Source organism: Vigna unguiculata, chromosome 6 (assembly GCF_037176805.1).
Source record: "Vigna unguiculata cultivar grain cowpea cultivar isolate G323 ecotype 2 chromosome 6, ASM3717680v1, whole genome shotgun sequence".
Taxonomy (NCBI): domain Eukaryota; kingdom Viridiplantae; phylum Streptophyta; class Magnoliopsida; order Fabales; family Fabaceae; genus Vigna; species Vigna unguiculata.
In genome coordinates, this window is record NC_140797.1 from 40,466,553 (window position 1) to 40,490,118 (window position 23,566).

The 23,566-nt window shown below is 29.0% G+C and overlaps 1 protein-coding gene across 2 annotated transcripts; it reads left to right on the forward strand.

The window, feature by feature from the left end:
* Positions 1-13,962: 13,962 nt before the first annotated feature.
* Positions 13,963-18,467, forward strand: LOC114188236 (auxin response factor 18-like). Of its 2 annotated transcripts, XM_028076804.2 has the most exons (15): positions 13,963-14,310; positions 14,402-14,502; positions 14,839-14,954; positions 15,038-15,145; positions 15,225-15,281; positions 15,555-15,707; positions 15,805-15,889; positions 16,007-16,097; positions 16,193-16,357; positions 16,460-16,570; positions 16,659-16,731; positions 16,811-16,958; positions 17,096-17,730; positions 17,826-18,013; positions 18,101-18,467. In XM_028076804.2, the coding sequence occupies exons 2-15, from the start codon at positions 14,448-14,450 to the stop codon at positions 18,267-18,269; spliced, it is 2,154 nt and encodes a 717-aa protein (XP_027932605.1). In that variant the 5' UTR covers positions 13,963-14,310; positions 14,402-14,447; the 3' UTR covers positions 18,270-18,467. The 2 variants fall into 2 exon arrangements, with proteins under 2 accessions (XP_027932605.1, XP_085530825.1); XM_085674699.1 differs by having other exon boundaries at positions 13,963-14,502.
* Positions 18,468-23,566: the final 5,099 nt, after the last annotated feature.

A 23,566-nucleotide genomic window follows, 5' to 3' on the forward strand; every position in this document is an offset into this window, starting at 1 on the left:
AATCTCACTTACATTCATTGCAACTTCATAAAAACTGGGTTCCCACCACTGAACAAGATCTTACTAAATGCAAAATGAGTACACAAAATGCCAACAAAAAGACGAAGTTAGCTTTCTTAAACACCTGGCTCCACTAATTACATATTTAAGTGCTTCACTGCCTAACGGGCTTCCACTAATAAATCGTTCATTGTTTAATATTTTCTTGCACATTCATAATTTAATTGCTGTAATATTCCTGCTTCTTCTATTTATTCTCTTCTACTTGTTCGGAAAACAATCATGTTAATTTCCACTATCTAATCCAACTACAAACAGTAGCAAATTAATTCGATAAATGAATTATGAACCCTAATTTTGCAGATTTCAATGCTAATTTTGGATTATGTAGTGTTGTAAAGACCTTTTGACAGGGATGGGAAAGGGTGATGAGGATGACAAGATCTAATAGGTTTGACTTATGAGAAATCTCCATTCTTAACAATCGGATCAAACAACTTCAAAGTTGATATACAATGCATCATAACTCAAAAAGTTTTCAGCAGTGTTGCACGGACAATCTTTTCTTTTGCATTAGTTTTTTTTTTTTAAGGATATTTTTCATATATCAATAATCTTGGTATAACTTAAGATAAAATTATTACAAAACTTTTACATTCAAAAAGAGATTATATGATTTTTTTTTTCATTTATACTAAATATAAAACTTACTTAAATTTTCTTGAATATGTTAAACTTATATATAAAATTTGAATTTATATATCTCAAACTTTAATATAATTTGGTCTCAAACTTTAAAATGAAATGGTACAAAACTTTTTTGTTATTAAACGGTGATTTAGCTTAACATTTGAATTGTAACATGTCAAACAATGTAATAATTTAAAAATCAACCTAAAAAACTATTTAAAGCAGTTAAATTTAAAAAAAATATATTTATTTATTTTTAGAAATTGAAAGTTAAATTATATCAAAATTTAAAATATAATAAATATTATTCTAAACGTGCTTCCATAATTGCCAAACCATCCATAAGATAATGAAAATGGTCTGTTACTTCAATCCTGTGGTTGTCCTCGCATATTTTAACATTAAATTATTTGAGTTTTCATTAAATAAAGCCTTAGGGGTATTATTTTTATTTTTATTTTTTATAGGGTATGCACACATCGACTGCACTAAAACCCAGATGAATCCAACTCTAATTAGTACAAAATATAATAATAAATAAATTAAAGTAAAGCAAAGCAAAGGTTGTTAACAAAATTAAAGTGAACAAACCTAACCTAGTCCTCACTAGCAAAGGTTTCTTCATGGCGCGTGCATCCAACTTATTCTTGTTTTATAGAAACTTTTTATTCTTGTTCACTACTCTAAATGAGCAAACAAAATTTACTTATTTTTCTATTTTTTATCCATGGAAACTGTTATTTTTCTTTTACTTTCTTTATTTCAATATTTGCATTATTTTTCCATTTTACTTATAATCCAAACACATAGTAAGCTATTATCCATAAGAAGGTACTCAAGTGATGGATTTATACATCAAATTGATCACGTTAATATGATCAACAAAATTTGTAGGTATGAATATGATACTATCAACTTCATATATAAATTAAAACAAACTCTAATATAGTAAGATGGTAATTAAATTTCACCATGTAAAATTATGTAAATGTGATTATTATCTGAATATCAAATCTTTATGCATTGTTTATATGTTGTCTTCAAAATTCATAAACAAATTAATGTTCAATAAAGTACATTAAGATAAATACAAAATTTTGTAAATACGATTGGGTTGTAGATTTTGAGGCAATTGAATTTGCAATTTATTATTATCTGAAAAAAAAATTCATAAACTGTAGCAAAGTTTGTTTTTTACATTAAGATACTGTTATAGACAGATCGATATTTAACCGTCTATATAAGTACGGATCATACAATTATTGTTGATTTTAGCAAAAATAACATGAACAATGAAGATTATATATAATTTGATATGCCAGTATTGTGTTCCATTTTGATGAGTTTAGTTTAAATGGTTGCCAAAATGACAAAGTTGTACATATTGTTAATTTTCAGAATAAAAATTCGAATTTGAAATTGATGTCTTTGGTTTTTGAGGTATCATAAAACGGTAGTCAAGGAATGTTGACATATTATATTTGTTATCTTTGAAATAAAATATGAGAATAGATTGGTGTCAATGAAAAAAGAGAGGCTACAATAATTGACCATAATTAAAGAACTTGTTTTCTTGCCTTAGCTTAAAAAAACTGCGTATTAAGGCTTCAACATAGTTAAGAATCTGATTTGGATCCCACTCAACCTCTTAACTTTTATTAACTTATGTAAATATTAATCTGCATTTATATTCTCATTCGTGTGTGCTTTTTTTTGTTATTTATTTATATACATAACAAATTATAATTATAATGATAGAATATTATTTTATTCCAGATTCACGAGATGGATGTAAAGAACGGTCCTCCGTAAGCCCCGTAATATTTTAAGCAAAGTAGATAATCAAACATTGATATGGTAACGTAATGCTGTTTACTCGTTCCTTCCTTTGGTCAAATAACAACAATTAATTTACCATAAATAATAACTATATCGATCTTTGAAATTTTCTTTAGAGGTATAATTTTAAATAAGTAAGAATACGAAAATTTGTAAATAGATTATATAAGTTCACTTTTAATTTTATTTAAAAAAATTATCCATATCATCTCTAAACTTTATCTAAGATTTTGAGGTGAGAAGTTGTTTATATTGGAGTTATATTCTTGAAGATAGTAGTTATTCATTACTAATTTTTAGTTTCAAATCAACATAAATTTCATACTAAATAAATTGAATTATGTCCAAACTAATTCATTATTGTTATCGATAAAATTCTCAAAAATATCGAAAAGCTACTCATTGTTTCTACTAAATCCAAATAATGCATTAAAAGTTTTCAAATTCTAACATTTTTTTTTAATCTAAAACTCTGCACGCAATTTTGTAGATAATAATAAGTTTAAATATGAAGTAATAACATAATTCTTCGAGAAGTTGAATTGCATTTTTATATATAGTCAATGATTTAAAAAAAATTAAAAAAATGTTTATCTTGTTGTATATTTGATATTGTATGAGTAAATACAACAAGTGTTTTTTTTTTTTTTTTTTCATTTTTAAACTGTCATAAATCAATTCATCAGTATCTAACTAACTACTAATTTAGTAGTTCAGTATTTAAACTAAACTAACAAAGTAGTTTGGTTCAATTAATTTTTTTTTTAAATAGCTTAGTTTTACAAGTTTAATTTATTAGATAGTTTAAAAGTCGAATTCAACTTAACTATTTTCTCTCACCGCTAAATAACTTAAAATAAATTCAAAAGTATTATCATTGAAAAATGAAAATTCAAATAGGAGAAAATTTATTTCGTTCAAATAAAACTTATCCATTACACCAATTAATGTATAGTTATAGAATATCCTCCGCAGAAAATATTTCCATAATTATTAACTGTTGCTCTTTCAAGGTGTTAGTATTAACACTATTTATTGACTATGTATGTTCTTTTTTAGTTTAACAATTTTGAAATATTTGGTTTTCTAGTTTGGACAATATAGGAAGATGCTTTTATGTCAAATTAAAATGAGAGAATAAACAAATAAATGGAAGTTTATTAGATTCAGTGTTAAATTTTAGGTTTTTCTTTTTACTCCCAATAATTTTGCGAACAAGTAATTTTTTTTTTATAAAACTTTAATTGCAGATATAATCCATTGATTCTTTAAAATTAAACAGTTGTACTCCATCACTAATATATAAATACTTGTTAATATAAAATGTAAACATATTTATTTTGACATCACAACTCAATATTTTGTATTGTTATAGCTAAAAACATGTAGTGTTAAGGTCTCCTTTAGGTTCATTATGAGTTAAAGTTGTTTTTATAAAAAATCTTCGATACTTTTATCCTTGTTCAGATGTCTTTTACTTTTTATTTATTTATATGGGTTAGAGCACTTCTAAAACTCTATTTTTATATTATTTATTATTTTCTGATAAAAAAATGGACATATTATTAGTAAATCAAATTTGTTTAAATTTGAAAAAAAAGAAGAAGAATTAAAATTGCAATTATAAATGTCAAATTTACACATTAAGAAAACGATGGAGAACAAAAGTAGAGTGAAACTTAGAGTTCAAAGAAGAAGAAAATATATGACTTATTATTTCAGCTTTTTATTCACAATTTCTCTCTTCTTTAGGTATGCAAGTTAAACAATAAAATTGTTTACATGGTCATATTTAAAATAGAAAAAGAGTCCTTTCCATGAATAAAATGTTTTAAAACACTTACACTCTTTCATGAATAACATTTTTTTTTTCTTTTTGGTCTATCTTAATGATTAAAGTCATAGAGTCTACATCAAAGGAAGTATTGTATATTTCAATAAATTTATTTTCCCAAATCTACTCTAATAGAATCACAATCTTATAGATAATATATAATATATGATTTACTTAGATATGTAGACTCGTGTCACAAATATCTAACAACTGTGATTTTTAAGTTACCGAACTCTGTTTTTCAAGGAAAGATACTAGAATAAACTTGTCGACAAAGATTTTATGGTAAAACAAGTAAAAAAAAAAAAAAGATAGATAAGTTAATTTCAATTTCTAGATAAATCTTTAATTTTTTTTATTTTTTAAAATTGTTATGAAGAAATTTGTCTGAAAAGGCATGAAAGGATTTCTGTGATCTCCTTTAGTAAAAACGTGAAGGTTGATAATATTTTATACGTAATTATAGAAGACTTTGAAAAGAATAACCTTGTTAAAGAAGGGTAATATGAAGTAGTATCTGTTTGCATGGCATCTACTTTGTGACAAGATTGAATGAATATTAATTATACTAAGAAAAATAACATATTCTATGAGATAAAAAGGTTCTTACAAGTAGCTTAAGAAGATAAGAGCAGCATTAGGAAAAAAATTATTATATTTTGCCGCCCATAGCCACCAAGATCCTTTTGTTTTTACAGTTTCATTCTCTCCCTCTCATCGCCAATATTTAAAGGAAAAGTGAAAGAAAATTATGAAAGTGGTCCATTGCAGAATTTAGATCTGTATTTTCAGCCTAAAAAAAGGGTCAGAAAATAGTTAGGTTAATGAAAAGAAGATCCTTTGTGTCCGATGCATTGGGAGTTAATGATACCAAGATTTTATCTTCTCCTTTTTCTTAAATAAAATCAAGCTCAAAGTGTCACCACCAATTTCTTTTTACACTCAATCAAATATAACCTCAACAATTATTTGATCTACTTTTACATGTTCATACATTGACGTGTAATATATCCTTTTTTAAGTGGAAGACTTGCACACACGAGATAGGGTTTGATGGACTTGTTGCTGTGCAAATCTTACAATTTGACTGCTTTCATGCGTGATTAAGAGATATGAAAGCAAAACCATATAAATTATATTTTCTCATTATTTTCAACCCATCAAACTTTATGTTCTAAGGTGTCATCATGATGTGATTACCGGAATAGATAAAAGGAGTATGGATTTTATTATTAAACTCTATTTCTTATTCAATCTTACCTAGTAATGCCAATTCCTTATCCACTTATATAAGTGTGAGACATCTTGATAAAACAAAATTACCAATATTCTATTCATAGTGAAAAATAATTCTGTAAAATTTATTGGTAATTGTCATCGGTCTAAATATGTTGCTAATTATTTATTGGTAAATATTTTTTATCGACAATTTTCTTTTCTTTTGATAAATATAATAATTTGGTCTTCTTTATCTTTTTTTTTCTTCTTTTTCCTCCTCCTCGACAACGTCCATCTATTGTTGTCACTGCATCTATCACCTTTAGCTCCTCCTCCTTTGTCGATGTTGTCGATGTCATCATTATCGTTGTTGTCACCACCACTTCCACATTCTCTTTCTCTTTCTTTGCGCTCTTCATCTTTTCTTCTCACTCATCTTCATTTAATTTAGAACACATTTTTTTTAGATTTGGCAGAAAAATTAACACTCATTTTAGTGATGATAATACCAATGAATTTTAAAACATATATCAATAGATTTACTGACAAATTTTAAAAAATTAAATTAACGATAAATTTATTGACAATTCTTTTAAATAATCAATTAATAACAGATTTTTAAATAAATTCTTATTGACAAAATTTTCGACAAATTTTATCAAGGTCAAAGCAAAAGCAAACACTTGATCTACATTTTACTGATAAATTTTTCGACAAAAAAAAAATTCTTTGTAAAATAGAATTTTTATTTTTAAATAAATTCTTATTGACAAATTTTTCAACAAATTTTATCACGACAAGGTCAAAGCAAAAGCAAACACTTAATCTACATTTTACTGATAAATTTTTTGACAAAAAAATTTTCTTTGTAAAATAGAATTTTTATTTTTAAATAAATTCTTATTGACAAATTTTTCGACAAATTTTATCACGACAAGGTCAAAGCAAAAGCAAACACTTGATCTAAATTCTTTGTAAAATATAATTTTTTGACGAATTTTATGATTTTAATTATTGACAAAAATATTTGTCAATAATTGATTCGTCAGTAAAATTCATCGATAAATGTTATTTTATTAACAAATTATGTTTTCGTTGATAATATGATATTTTCTTGTAATGATTATAAATATATACAAATGGTCTAATAGCGAGTTAAATAATAGATCCAACAAACAACAAACTTTGTTAGGTTAAACTCTATAATAACTTTAATATTATATCATAAATTTATTTTATCTCAATCCGATGTAGAATCTCAAATACTATTATGTTTATATTAATTTGTTATAGCATATATGTTTCAATAAAAGAAGGAAAAATTAAAAGGAAAATACATATAGGAGGAAACGAATGAGATATGTGAGATCCAGGAAATTCATAAAAATAAATAATTAAAAGAATATAAGAAATGAAGGGTTGGGACTACCTTAGGAGATTTCTTTGATAAATCCTAGACAAGAAACAACCTGAACCTAAGTGGTTTAGAGCACTTAATTAGGTTGAAGGGACTTGGGTTCAAGTCCTGAGCATGTCATTAGTAGATTTATTTAATTTTATTTTACTTTGCTACTATATTGTGAATGTGAAAGCATGATTTAAGTTCATAGGAATGAGTAAATTGACAAGGAACATGAATTAGTTTGGTGGTTGTGCATGAACTTGGTAGTTGGGAGGTCATGGGTTCGAACCTTGGGTTAAAGGAAAGGGACTTTATCTATATTTTTGTTTTTGCCAGGTGATGGAAAATCTGAAAAAAAAAAAACTATAGGAATTCCATGAGAAAACAGAGGGGTGTCAGTTTAGGTGCACTAAACAAGAATAATGGTTATAAAACTTAAAAATAAATTTAATTCGTTTTTCTTTTAATTTATTAAATTGGGCTGAGTTGGGGAGGGGGAAATGAGTGTGTGAGAAGGCCAAGAGTGAGAGTGAGTGATAGCAAAGGAAAACAGAGAAGAGGTTGGGAATTTTCGTGCTCTAGAGGGTGTGAGTGAGGGTTGAAGGAATTGAAGAAGATACCTATAGAGGGGGCCTTGGACAACAAGCACAATTCGTTAAATTTCAATTGGAGCGAGGATCAGAGGTAAGGGGAGCTGAACTTTCATGCTTATCTTTGTTGGTTGTCTTCTCTTTGGTGTGTATTTTTGTGTTCCTTGTGGTTGGTGGTTTGTTGAACCTATGACCAAGTTGGATGGCAAAATTGTGATGTGGACACATGATTTCTGTGGCATGAACCTTGTTTCTGAACTTTTATTTTCTTTCCTTTATGTGAGTATTACGATGAATTGGTTTGATGTGTGATTCAAACGTTGTGATGGGAGGATTATAAAACGATATTACTTTTCGTTTCTATGTTAGATGGTAAAAATAAATATTTGATCTTTATCGTGATTGTTGCCTTGATTAAAAATATACCATGCACTGGTGTTTTTGACAGTGGTTAATATTATACATACGACATGCCATCTTTGTTCTTTTGTTTTTCTTAATTTTATTTTCTGTGGTGGTAATAGCAGGGTGTTGGATGCAAGGGGTTTATAGTTGAGTTTTTCATTGGCAATCTTTTAGGTGAACCATTATAATAATAGTGTTATATATATTATATATAAACTAGTCTCTGCGTGTGGGTTGTCATACAAGTATGCAAAGCAGTTTTCTTTTTTTTATAGAGAAAGTTTGGATGCAGTGAGGTTATGATGATCGATGATTATAAAAAGTAAAAGAGGCTTCTTTTTTGGTTTTGCACTTACGTATTTAGTATGAATTATAGGAAGATTTCGATTGATAGCATGATAATATATTACATATAGAAATATGTCTACATGGAAGGAATTAAAGTAATAAAATATTAGTATATTAAATTAGTTACTGTTGGGTATTATTATATTGTAACATACATAGATTATTACCTAGCTTTATATGGATATTATTTATATCTTGATTGATGATATTCTGTTTTGGTTTTTAGGTAATATTTATAATCTAAAGTTTTAACGTTCAAAGATTGTTAGTTATATTTTATAGGAATGAGTTGGATATAAAAGTTACTTGGGTTGAAAATTGGCAGAGTATCTTTCATTTTATTTTAACTGAAATGTTTAACGTTTTTAGATAATTGTTCGGTTTGTGGTTTTCTTTCTTTTTCTTGTTAATGAGGGGTTCGTTTTGTAAGAATTGTGAATTTGAGATAAAGAGGAAGGGTTCTGTGATTGGAGTGAGAGGCTTGGTGTCGTGTTAAATTCCTTATTATGGTTGGCATTTAATAAATTTCTATTTACACTTTATAAGTTTGGCAACTTCAGGGAAAGCTTTAAGTAGTGGAAATGTTTTCTTTGCATTATATGTTAAACTTCCAAGTTGGAATAGATACAGGGAATTAACTATATTCTCGATAATTAAAATACTTAACGTATTTTAATGTGGCTTAGTTTCGTAATCTATCCTTCTCTTTATTTACTCGGCGGTAGAATAATCATAAATTTTGGAATTTTGGAACTTGTGGCGCCGACGGCATGTTAAGACCGTTAGGCAGTGTATAGTACAATTTCGCCTGGTGGCGCTTAGGCAGCGCCAGGTAATAGTGCAGGGGCAAGGGTCCATTGCAGATGGATTTGCATGGATGGGTTGATAGCTTGGTCAAGGATATGCTGGATTAGTTACGAGCGGGGAGGTTCGTAACGGAGATTTGAGATGCGTGATTGATGCGGGCGGGGAGGTCCGTATCTGTTGTACTCTTGTGTGGGGATGCGAGCGGGGAGGTTCGTATGTTCCGTGCTCACACTTGAGGCTACTATGAGCGGGGAGGTTCATAGTAGGTGTTCACGCATGTTGGACTACGAGCGGGCAGGTTCGTAGAGTTGGACTACGGGCGGGGAGGTCCGTAGAGTTGGACCACGAGCGGGTAGGTTCGTGGGAGCATGATAATCCCTAAGGACCAAGGTTGTGAATGGATCTTTCTCATATAGGTTATGAGATTGGGGTATAATGATATAAAAAAAAAAGTCAATAAACTAAAATTGACTAAGTTAGATTGGGTGAGGGACAATTCTTATTATCTTATTATTTGTATAATTTTTCTTTCTCAGCTCACCCTTGCTTGTTTGTGTGTTTGTGTTTGGCGATGATCACGTGACTTGTTACGTGGGAGCAGACGTGAATTCAGGTGATCATGCGAATGCTTAGCGACAGAGCGGGGACCACCGATGGGGAATTTTCTTTATGCTATGCTTTCTTATATTTTGTAATAGACCTTACGAGGTTTTATCCAGTATGAACTTGTAATAAAGAAGAGATAGTATGAACGGATTATGACGAGACAAGTTTTTAAATTTCCCGCGCTTGGGAACTTATTAAAATGTCTGAATTTCTTAAAGTATACTTTGTAAAAATAAATTTTATCTAGTAATATCCATCTAGGGTGTTACAAGATACATAGAAAAGGAAAAAGAAATATATTATTATAAAGATATTGGTCCCAATTTTTGTTGAACTTATTCAATATGGTTCTTTATTTTTTTTTTCAATTAAGTTTCAATTTTTGTTTAAATGATTTAATTTAATCCTTTTCATTAGATTTGTATAAACATCACTAAAAACATGTTATGAATTTGTAGTATTTTTTTTTTGTCCACATGTGAGATATGTGTTATTTCTCGTTGTATTGTCAATATCATATGAAAGTGTTAGTGTCATTGTTAGTGTGAACAACACATGTCATTATTAATATCAAATATCATTGTCTTGTATTCAATTTACTCCCTATATTTATATATATTTTTTAATTCAATCTTATTTTTTTAAAATAGCTGAGTATTATTCCTCTATAAATTGTGATCAAATTTATCCTTTTTATAAATGTTATACCTAAACATAATATTCTAACTTGGTGGTCCTAACTGAACCACTATCTATTTTAGAGGATTTTTATAATTTCCTATCATTTTAGAATAAAAGTATTTTTCATTATGTTTCTTCTACATTAATTATATGAATTAATGTTTAATAATGTCGTTATTATATATTCTACATTAATTATATGAATTAATATTTAATAATGTCGTTATTATATATTTATTAAATTTATTCCTATTTAATGTTCATTTCATGAATATATAATATTATTTGTGTATATTAATAAATATAAACTCTGATGTGCAATTTACAAATTTCACTACTATATTAATATTGTATTTTTACTTAGAGTTTAAAATTGATCACTTTATAATTTGTAATTTATTATTTTTGTTGATAAATAAAATGAATTCAATTATATTTTGAAGACGAAAAATATTATTCATTTAAAAAGAAAAATTAAATTGAATCAACAAATAAATATAAAAAGTAAACTGAATACTATTTTAAGATATATTAAAAAAATATTGTTTCTTCCTTGATGAACATTAATTTTATTGTTTTAAAATACATTAAAAATATTTTTACCAGAAATATTAAATTGAATGTAATAAGTATATCATTAATTAAAAATTGGTCTTTCTTTAATCTAATATGTCCCAATTTTTATTAACTGTAGGAATTAACTTACAGTTAAGTTTTACTTTGTAATAACGACATCGGTTGGTTTTAACTTTTGTTATGTTTAAAATAATTCCGTCGTGTTCGACTAAATTATACTAATAATTTCTTAAGGGAAATTATAGCAATAGATTAGGTATTGTTGGTTACGGCAAAGCGTAACAACTTACATCCACTAATGATAATAAAATAAGATTTCAATGTTCTTATAAAAGTTAATAGGAGATTTAGCCCATCTGCCTCTCACTATTCACATCATTTGAAAATTACATTAATTTGCACCTGTTATTTTAAAAGTTAAATTTTTAGAGATATAAATTTTAGTGGATAAATGATAAAAAAGTATAAATAGACTATAAAATTATCCTTTTAAAACTTTTTTCTCTACAAATATAAACAATTTAGTTATTTAATGCAACTGTGTAATCATCTATCGAATTTAGGAATAAATCATCTGTACAGAACGCGAATTCAAATACTCATAATTTACTAAGAATATATCTACAAATAATACTCATAAAATAATGATATCTCAGGATGAAGTATAATAAATAATAGGGTTAAATTTAAATATATTTTTGTCAGTAAAAATTAAAATTAATTTTTCTTGAAAATCTTAAACTGATTTAGTGCATAAATGATGTAAATGTGAAAATTTGGTCTTTTTAATCAAATTTTATTAAATTTATTTGATGTTTCAAACTTATTTATTATGATATTTTAGTTTGTTTATAATGTTTGACATATGTTTGTTTTAATGTTAGCAGAAAAACACATTTAAAATGTCAAATAAATTTTTAAAAAAATTGGTTTCAATTAAAATATTAAATCCACACATTTTTAAAGACAATGCACTAAATTGGTTTTAGATTTTCAAGAGGGACTAATTTCAACTTTTACTCAAAGTTGAAGGACTATAAACATATTTAATCCTAAATATTATATCTCAAATCAGAGTTAAAGATACCGTTTTATAGATATCTTCTTAATCTTAAAAAAAAACATAATTACCTTTATATATATATATATATATATATATATATATATATATATATATATATATATATATATATATTCAATTAGCATAATATATTTTCCGAACGTTGCAGAAAATATTATGTCTTACTGCAGTGTGGGTTTTCCACTACAATTTTTTTCTCCAATCAAACACACAATTAAATAGTGAGCCTATAGTTTAATTCAAGTTGTATAAGGAACTACAGAATTTGAAATAAAAATTAGTACCAAAAATTGCCATACTTACCTAATCGAACCTTTTCTGTCTGTGATAAGCCATTATTAGTACATGAATAAATATTCTTTTTATAAAACGTAAAATAGTTTTCCAGATGATAATGCATGTTTCCACATAAACTAATTTATAGTTATTATTCATTGTGCAAGATAAATGTTAACCTTTTCATTATAAATTTAAATTCTCAACTAATTAACTAATAAAAGAGTTTCTTCTTCATCGATCAACCATTTATATTATAACTTAAACTTTTGATCCATGCAAATTTGATGGGGTTATATATATATATATATATATATATATATATATATATATATATATATATATATATATATATATATATATATATATATATATATATATATATATATATATATATACACACGTGAGTTATAGATATCGAGAGATTGTGGTTCTATATTATATGACATTGGTCTTACACATATATAAAGTATTTGACACCATTCTTATCCCAAAATCTCAAGATAATTATGTTATGAGCCTTTAGTTTGATATAATGTTTAATTTTGTGTATTTTATCTAATGTGAGAGTTTGACTCACACTTGGACTATTTTCAACAATCGTTCCTTGAGGATGAGTTCCTTTTTTGTCTCGTATGACAAAAATATATATAAACTCATCAATGACATTAGAATCGATGATTCGGATTGACTGATCGCATAACTATAACTAAAAAGGATGATCGAAGTGACTGAAAGAAAACCACAACAAAAAAGATCATCATTCAGATGAGAGGAAATATATCATATAAAAAAAAGGAAAGGTATGAAAGAAAAAATTCCAACAAAATTTTAGGTTAAAATTTACAAATGTAATAGTTAGCTTGAAACTTTTATCATATAGGTTCATTGTGATTCATCCATAACTCTCAACTATTTATATTATAACTTTGACTCTCTAAATTCATGTTTAGTTAATTTTTAACTTATTCGTAGTTTTAATGATGCATATATTTTATCATGTTTTAGTGCTTAACGTCATTTGACGAAAATACAAAATAAATTTTTTTTTTGAAACTATTCGAGCTTAACTTTATAATGTTTTTTTTTTCAATTAATTTGTCTTTAAAACTTGTAATTAAAGATGGGCACTAAAAGCTAAAGTAAATTATGGAAACGGAACATCGATTTTAATTCGAGGACAAATACATAAATGCCTAAGAGAAAAAAAAAATACTAATTATTACTGGTGATCGTTTGGTTGAAACAAATCTAGGTCTACCTAAGGGATAAAAGGGAATGGTGTTGACAGAGAAGAATTAGGATATGAATTTTTATGTCTTAAAAAATATACCCACATGTCCTAAAGTACAACCATACACACTCAAACAGCACTACGTAGGATATAAACATAAATACTAAATTCGCATGATAAAAAGTGGAGGAGAAATGTATTTTCATAAATAAACTTTGTACCAGTTAAAAGAAAAAGAAAAGAACAATATGAGTATTTTGTAACATAATTGAAAATAGAAACAAAAACACGTTTGTTGTTTAATAATGAAGTGTGGTTTCCACCAAAATGATGGCCAATGAGTTTCATTTGAGAACAAATTACAGTAGGCTAAGCTGACTCTGTAGACTAGAGGACCATACTTTATAATCAATCTATAATAGATAGACAGAGAAGACAAGAGAGAGAAGAAGAAGAAGAAGAAAAAAGAGTACCACACCACTTCTTTAGAATTTGGAAACGACGATTCAGCTGTCTCCGGAGCGAAATAATCACCGTCGGCGACACCATAAAAGAAGCTTTGGTCATTCCAAAGGATTTTTGGAGCGAAAGAGAAAGAAAAGTTCTGTAACCGAAGCAGTGAGAGGGAGTTAACAGTACATGAGATAAATTGTGTGGCAGGATCGTTACGAGAGGCAAAAAGGAGGAAACTTGTTAACTCTTCATCATTACTCACTCACTCGCGTATAACTGTCTTGTCTCGCCATCTATTTCTCTCTCCTTTGTATTCATGGGGTAATCTCATCTGTTATTTCTCACTCTGCACTGCTTTCAGCTTTTGCCTCTCTTTCTCTTCTTCTCTCTCTACGACGCCGTTTTGAATGGCACATCTGGAAGCTCCCGTCAGAAGTGTGCCCAGTTCTCAGCCAGAAACAGGTCAATGGCTTATGCTTCGTTGGGATTTTGTGGACCTTGCTCTGCTTGGTTGCTTAGAAAGTTTGACAAATAAAAACAACTGGGTGTGTTTTTTTTTTTTTATGTTTGAAGCACTTTGTAAGGTTCTCAAGGAGGTTTTTTTGTGGTTTAGAGGAACTTGGGTCTGCGCGGTTTTGGTTCAATTGTTGATGTGTTGTGTCTTCCTTACTGGGACTGTGTTTTGGAAGGAGAGTGAAGGGGAGAAGTTGTTTACTTTCTGAGAAACCACGCAGAGCATTGCCTTTCATTTGTGAAAACGAGGATCTTACTTAATTGTTTTGATTTATGTTCGCTTAGGTGTGGGAGATGGTGATCTGTACACGCAGCTATGGAAGCTATGTGCGGGGCCTTTGGTGGATGTTCCTTGCGAAGGGGAGAGAGTTTTCTACTTCCCGCAGGGTCACATGGAACAAGTGTGTTTTTTTTTTCGTAGCTTTCGTTTTTTTTTTTTGTTTGCTTTGAAATTTACGAGAGTTTTGGTCTTATTTTTCGGCAGTTGCAAGCTTCCACCAATCAGGGACTGAACCAGGAGCTGAGCCAGCAAATTCCTCATTTCAACCTCCCGTCCAAGATTCTCTGTCGTGTTGTTCACATTCAGTTGTTGGTAAGTTTCTTATACCTTTCATTGCATATTTATTATTGTAATTCATGTAATTATCATAAGATTTTATGTTAATTTGTAGGCGGAACAAGAAACAGATGAAGTTTATGCTCGTATCACTTTGCTTCCGGAGTCAAATGTGAGATTATAAGTGTTTCCCATTTTTTTTTTTTTTGCTTCGGTCGTGCGGATCCGTTTAGTGACTCTGAGAGAATTTGATTGAGTTTTTGAACCCAATTCCCTCGTTATTACTCTACCTGGAATGGGTTTGTTTTGTATTTGGCTTGCTTTACGATTTCCTCTGCGACTGTGAAATACATAGTAATACTAAAGGAAAATAGTTTTTCAGGTTGAAAGTTGAGAGTATTTTTTCTAAGGAGTTATCTTGGTTTACTTTTGTGGTTTTCTTCAGCAAGAAGAGCCAACGAGTCCAGACCCAAGTCCACCCGAGACCCAGAAACAGAGTTTTCACTCTTTTAGTAAAATATTAACTGCTTCTGATACCAGCACTCATGGAGGATTTTCAGTTCTTCGGAGGCATGCTACCGAGTGTCTGCCTCCATTGGTATTTACCTCTCTCAGTTTCCTTTAGCCTCAATATATTTAATGGAACCCCAACTTTCCTTATTTTCACGCTTGCTACTTTTTTCTATGTATTGCAGGACATGACCCAAACTATCCCCACTCAGGAATTGGCAGCAAAGGATCTTCATGGGTTTGAGTGGAAGTTTAAGCATATATTCAGAGGTAATTTTGGTTTAATATTTCAAGTATTTTTTGGGGATTTATGACCATAGTTAGTATGAAATAAAATGAAAGCCAGTGAGCGTAAATTTGCTTCTCCCATTTTGTAAACATGATCAGGTCAACCAAGGAGGCACCTGCTCACAACTGGCTGGAGTACATTTGTGACATCCAAGAGACTCGTTGCTGGAGATGCTTTTGTGTTTCTGAGGTTTTAAAACTTAGGAACCTTATTGTATTATTGTCTCTGATGTTGTTTCATCTGTTATGATGGTCTGTACTTTGGTTTTGACATGATTGTTGCAGGGGAGAGAATGGCGAACTGAGAGTTGGTGTTAGGCGTGTAGCACGACAGCAAAGTCCCATGCCTTCTTCTGTGATATCAAGCCAGAGTATGCATCTTGGAGTGCTTGCCACTGCCTCTCATGCATTTTTGACCAGTACCATGTTTGTGGTGTATTACAAGCCTAGGTGGGTAAACATGTTAAAGTTTGCCTTTGGTGCCACAGACCTTATAATTACAATGTAACAGAATGTCTAACCCTTGTTCCACATGCCTTTCGATACATTCAGGACCAGCCAGTTTATTATTGGTCTAAACAAATATCTAGAGGCAGTGAACAAGTTTTCAGTTGGCATGCGTTTCAAGATGAGATTTGAGGTGGAGGACTCACCTGAGAGAAGGTATCTATTTTAGTACATAAGCAATTAGTGTCCCCTTGAGTTATATAGTTGGTCCTTTATTGTCATGTTACTTTAATTTTTTGGTCAGGTTTTCTGGTACTATTGTTGGGGTTGGGGATGTTTCTCCAGGATGGCGGAACTCTCAATGGCGTTCGTTGAAGGTTGAACTTAGACCTAAGTTTTTCCATCTGAATTCTTATTCTGTTTGAATTTAGCGTTTATAATGTTTTGGCCATTCAGGTTCAATGGGATGAACCAGCAATAATTCCAAGGCCAGAGAGAGTTTCTTCGTGGGAGATAGAGCCTTTCGTTGCTTCCACTGCTCTGAATGTGACCCAACAAGTGGTGAAGAGCAAGAGATCCAGGCCTCCTGAGGTTTCGTCTTCTGGTACAACATGTTTCACCTAAATCAGTTTTCTTGTTTTTTTTTTTTTTCAGAAAAAAAAGGGATCTAATCTAAAACATGTGTTGGTTGTTTAAGGATTAAATGAGCAATGAGTTAAATTATGTGATGGTTGGATGTAGAAATTGGCCCCAATTCCCCTGGTGCGGGTTTGTGGTATCATGGAGCATCGTTATCGCATGACCCTACTGCATTGGGTGGCAGTTCAGAGGTGGAAAGCAATGAAAGGGCAGTAATATGGTGTACAAGGATGAAAGAAATAAATGCGAATCCCATGAATGGTAACAAGAGCAGCTCGAGCAGAGTGGGTGTGGAAGGAATGTGGCCATCTTCCCCACATTTGAGTGTGTCTTCGAACCTTTTTCCGGACCCCAAAAACAGCAAAGCTGTGACAGCACAATCAACTGTCTCTGGGTATGCCCCTGTTTCATCTAGGACGAATGATGATTTGGCACATGATCCCGTGGAATGTGGTAAAAGAAGTGAGAATCCCATGGAGTGTTGGGTGTTCGGAGTTAATTTGACTAACAATTTTACTAATGTTGCCCTCCCCGATAAAGAACTAGGATGTCCACCTATAATAATTCCTAGTGGTCCCAAAGATTCTATTCCTGTTGCTGCATGTGAAACTCAGCCTAGTCAGAATCACAATTATTCACTCTCCAATAAGCTGCACAACCAAATTATTTCTGATGGATCACCCAGTGAGAGACACGCCAAGCACCCCACACTACCATCCACCAGGACTCGGACCAAGGTATCACTAATAATTTTCTGTACATTCCTTTTCCTATTTTCTGCAAACTCAAAAAATGAATAATACAAATAAGATTGTTTTTGGTGTTTGAGAAGGTGCAAATGCAAGGTGTTGCTGTTGGTCGTGCTGTTGACCTCACTGTCCTAAAAGATTACGAGGCTCTCATAGACGAGCTTGAGAAAATTTTTGATATCAAGGGAGAGCTTCGAATGCAAACCAAATGGGTTATTACTTTCACTGATGATGAGAATGACATGATGCTCGCGGGTGATGATCCATGGCCGTAAGTAGTAGTTTTAGCGCCATTACTTTTACCTGCAACTTCAAAAACTGGACTTTAATTCTGAATTCTTTTTCATTTGCATTGCAGTGAATTCTGTTGTATGGCGAAGAGGATTTTCATTTGTTCGAGGGAAGATGTGAAGAAGTTGAAAAGCAAGGATTCTGGTTGTTCATCAGAGGGTGAGGAGACTTTGTTGAGCCAAGATTCACAGAATAGGGAGGAAACTCAGCAAATCTCTTGCGATTTGACAGCTTAACCTTTTTAGTTTTGTTTTTTTGGTTTGGAAGGGGTTTAGGGTGCTTCATGGTTTGATTTGTTCAGTTTTATGCGACTTTAAATTGTAGAGTAGTGAAGGTGTGTAAGTGGACTAATATAATATATAACTACATTTAGGCACTTTTTATTTGTGAATACTTTTTTTGGGGTGCATAATCAACCATGCCTCTTCTTTTTCTCCCTCTGATCGATCGATTGAATGAATGTTATTGTTGGGAAATGACATTACCTACGACAATGGCACCAATTCATACCAAATTTACGTGGTTAGAACTAATCTGTCTACATTTTCAGAATCACCACTCATATTATTTGGTACAAGGTAAACATTATTAGATTGGCGCTTTCCTTTACTGATGTTACAACTCATACCCAAACAAATAACAATGCCCATTCTCGTGTTATCATTATTTCTGGCATAACATTTAAATGTTTCCGTGTTGGGTAACGACCCAACACTTAACTTTCTTTGGAAATCTTTTGCTATTTACATAATTTTACCGTTGTAATTACTTCTTTTTCTATTTCTCTTACGGATCACAATTTGTAATGCAATCAAATTACATTATTTATTTTTCAAATGATTTTCAGTTAATAAAGCTTTTGAAGAGTTTATGAAAAATTTCTTGGGTTAGATTAAACGTCCCTTGTCTTCAAGTGATTGGTTAAAGTGGTTTATTTCATTAGAATAAGAGTGTCTTTTTCCATGGATATCTGTAATGTAGGTAAAAAGCATCCGTGAATAAATAAAATAAAATAAAAGCGATTATGATGTAGAGGTTTTTCATTATGAGTTGTTATTGTCTTTCATTTAATGTCTTTTGTAAAGGTGTTAAATGAAATTAAAGCATATTCAATGATGATACGTAACGAGAAATTTATTCCATGTGCGCCGGAGAATGTCACTTTTCCAGATGTTACAGATTTATAGACAGGAGATACAAATGTTTGTGCGAATATAGAATTATGTTTGTTGCATTGTGTACCAAATTGGAGGCTAAGGTTGCTTCCAACAATAATATCCTCAATTTTTGTTTTCATGAAAATAGAGAAGATTGTTTTTGAAAATGGTATAGTCAAAGCAAGTGTGCTCATAAGAGGTCAAAAGGAAGTGTGTTTGTTTTAATCGCAATAATCAGACAGCCACTGTCTCTTCCTCTAGATGCATCTCACCTTTGGGTCACCTTCTTTTTCCGCACTGGAACACTTTGCGCTTTGCCTTTTCTTTTTCTAATATAAATAGAATTTAGATTTAGATATTGTAAGCAAATATTTGATTTTCACCTTTTCAAAATTTGAAAAAATAGGTTGTGATTATTAAGAGTGGAGGCATTTTCCAGCATGTATTGATGAAGATGGTGAAAATTGAATGCAAATTTATTGTTGGTGAAAACAAGAGAATCTAAGTGGGACCTTTGTATGATTTCCGAATAAGTGTAGAGCTAAATATAGGTGATCTAACATAAGATGAATCAAAAGTAAACACAAGTAATCGATGTGGAAGCATCTTCGGTTTTTCTTGCGTCACAACACAACACCACCCTCACTTTTTCTTTGCATGTTTAAAAGGTGTTACTTCTATAATCTTTTTCAAACATAATGCCTTCTTTCATTTTTTTTCTAATAAACATATCTTTGCGTCAACTCTTTTATTCGTAAAGATATCAATTTGTTCTCAAATTCTTAAAGTCTTTAAAAATTAAAAAATATATATATAACTTCATTTTCTCAAACTTATTAGTAACTAAATCGACTTTTAAAAAACTTTTTAACCATTCAAATTCATGACATGAAAACCAACAATTTTTTTTTCTTGAAAAATTTAGGATTTGTTTTTTCTTAAAATAGTAATCAAAATCATATTTATTTAAAATTTCACAAACTACAAATATAATCAACTCTACTTTTTTTTACCACTTTCTTTTAAAGTTAGATAAAAAAAAGAATTCTTTGGTTGAAAAAACTAATACAGCCAGCGTCGGCTGCTTCCCCAGAATTAGTATAGTTTAAACATACATTAATATGCTATAATTTGAAGTAAAATTTATAAATACATATAAAGATTGAAATTAAAATATATAATTTTATTGATATCTCATGTAAAATTTAAAAATTTTAAATTCAATTTAACATATAGTGTTAAACTTTACTTTGCTTAAAACTACTAAAAAAATTATGTTTATTGTTGTTTTTGAATAAAGGAAATATTTTACATTTAGTTACGTCCTTAATGCTATAGAAAATAATAAACAAATACTAATTTAAAATATTATTATTGGTTGTGTGGTGATAGGTCCAATATTATTGGGATCCAGACGAGCAAGACGATCATACGAAGAATATCTATTCAAAATTCACATTTGTATGGGTTTTTGGTTATTTACGTGTTTTTTATTTATTTATTACGGTTTAATGGAATCCATGTAAAATTTTCAGTAAATAATTTCACGAATAAAAAACAAGTTCATAGGGTCTCATTTTTGTTTTTCTTTTACAAATCATTTTTTAAACCACTCAGAAAACAAAAAAAAAGTAATATATTTTAATATTAAAGATACTAATAAATGAAAAAAAAAATTGAGAGACACTGGAACTAGATATTATTATATAAATCGCTATTTAAAATCTTAGGATATCTTAAATTTTATATATTTTAGAAGGAAAAAATATATTTTTTATTTATAATTTAGATACCTCCCATATGGATCATTTCTTTTAGCTCGGCCCAAATTGTCCTACTACTTAAACCCAATTTCAAAAAACAAACCCATTAAAAAAACCAAACTGACTTTAAATTTTAGGTCAAACGAAACAATTATATTCAAATGTAGTTTTACTGAATTGGATAAATATCATATTAAAATCATTAACCAAATTAGTGTCTTAGGAAAGAGGTGTTATATTATTATCTGATTAAAACACACGTTATAAAAAAAGTTCATTTTGGTATTTTAAAATAAGCTACTAGTTGAAACAATTTTATTGTTTAGTGTACGACCAACCGTTGCTGGATTATGTGAATCGATATATATTATAAAGTTATTTATCTATCTCTATATATAATATTGTTAATATAAAAATTTTATTATATAATTATCATAAATATAAGGAAATCAGTACTAAAAATTTTATTATATAATTATCATAAAGAATTTTTCCTGCTATTTTTTTAATAATTTTAATTGGCAAATAATTTCTTTGTGAATTATTATTTTCTACAAAATTATAAAATTCGTAAGTATTTTCTGTAAAATTTGTTGTGAAAAGTGTTTTATACAAAATATTTTACAAAAAATTTGGTAACAATTTCTTGTAAATGTTTTTCATAACAAAATTTATGTATTTCCTAAAAAAGAAATCAAAATAAATTTTATAGGAAATATAAATTTTTTTAATAGTGAATAGAGTTTTATGTATTTATTTACACGGATGAAATATGAATTGCATGTGAACTAAATTGCCTTCTACAGGGAGGATTTAAGTTAAGTATTTTTGCAAAGATAATTCATTATTTCATTTAATACGTAGTATGAGTTTTTTTTTTTTTAATTAGATTCAAAGTGCTATCAATATTATTTAATTTTCATTTGATATGATTGAATTACACTGATATAAAAATAAAAAATTTAAGATAAATAAGTTACCCTAACTTAAAAAAATTATTATATTTTAAATCATTGTAGGTGGTAAATAAGTAAAATGTTACAAAACATGAGCAAACTTTTTGTCTGAATAAGCTAAACATTTTATTGAAGCTAAGTGGAAGCATAGAGAAATAGGTTAAAGTATATTGAAAGTTATGTTTTTGTAGAGACCAAACATTGCTTATCCGAGTTAATATTGAATAGTACATAGGACAATCATTCCTTCAAAACCTCCTTTTAACTAAGTCACCTACGTCTTCACACAAAAAGCTTCTAAATGTAGATTATTAACCTTTATAAGTTATTCATAAAATAATATTTCTATTCTTTCAAAATCTTAGGGATGACCTATCTTAAGTAACAATTATCAAGACAAATAAAAATAATGAAATAACCTCGAATCTTCAATAATCTAAGGATTTTATAAAATTTATCGAGTTTCAACCATAATCACGTAAACGGATATCATAACAAAAATGTAAGAAAATGAGACATTTTTTATATTATGCAAGCATATTTTAAAATGAAATATATGTATTAAAATACTACTTACGATATATTGTTTTGTTTATACTATATTTTATTCTATTGTTTTATGGATCGGAACAAAATAGAGAAATATAAAAGTCTCATGTTATAGTGTGTGGCTTACATAACTAAGTCATATATTATTACACTATAGAAACAAATATAGAAATATTTATTGTGTAGCTTATTGAGACTTAGTTATACGCAAGAAATATTATAGTGAGACTTAGTTACACACTATAAATTCATTTTAAATTATGTTTACTATGTTAATTTTATACATACTTTTATTCAAAAGATATTCTCTAATTTATTGTTAAGTGACTTGATTTAAGAAATGATTTTTGAAAATGGGCCGGCATCAGAAAAGCAATGTTATATTGTTTGGTCTACAAAAGAAAAGATAAAAAAAATTAGAAAAAATGAAACTAAATACCTTGGATAATAATTGTTATAGAATATTTTTTTTCTAGAAAGAAAATAAACATCTATATAACATTATCTTAACAATTTAAATAAAAATGTTTAATAATAAATAGAGATTTTTTGTTTCAAATATCTGCTTAACAACTTTTGTCAAAAAAAAAAAAACAAATATTTGAATTGATCTTCCTAGAATTTGATTTCTGCATTTTTTCTTCAGTGCAAAATGAGAGAAAACTTCTCCACGCTATGTTTTCTTCCTCTGTTCTTTATTCCCTTTGTTTCTTTTGTTCCAAAACAAAGTGGTTTTATATTTATTTAATTAAGGTTTTTATACATATTTGCTCTGTTATTATAACTCGTTACGTGTATTAGTGTTGAAAAAAGTGGTTATCTGCATTATTACTCAATGACTGTCTGCAAGTGTCGGTGCTGTGTCGTGTCTGTCCAATAAAAAAACTGTAGCTCATAACTTCATGATGGACTTTGTTTTGTCTTCTATATACACAAAATTCCATTTTCTTTCTTTTTACCCATTTCAAGGTAAATCAAATAGTACCAAGAAAGGTGACATTTGCCCATAAAATATTCAAAAATGTTGCATATCAAATAATTCATATACCAATATATTATTTACATTTTTATATTGTTTATTACATGTTATAAAAATAAAAATAATACA

Excerpts from the sequence above, each read along its gene's own strand:
- LOC114188236 (XM_085674699.1), top strand. The coding sequence starts at position 14,448 with ATGGCACATCTGGAAGCTCCCGTCAGAAGTGTGCCCAGTTCTCAGCCA. Across the intron at positions 15,282-15,554 it reads CTTTGCTTCCGGAGTCAAAT|CAAGAAGAGCCAACGAGTCC; the intron begins GTGAGATTATAA and ends GGTTTTCTTCAG. Across the intron at positions 16,959-17,095 it reads TCCTGAGGTTTCGTCTTCTG|AAATTGGCCCCAATTCCCCT; the intron begins GTACAACATGTT and ends GGTTGGATGTAG.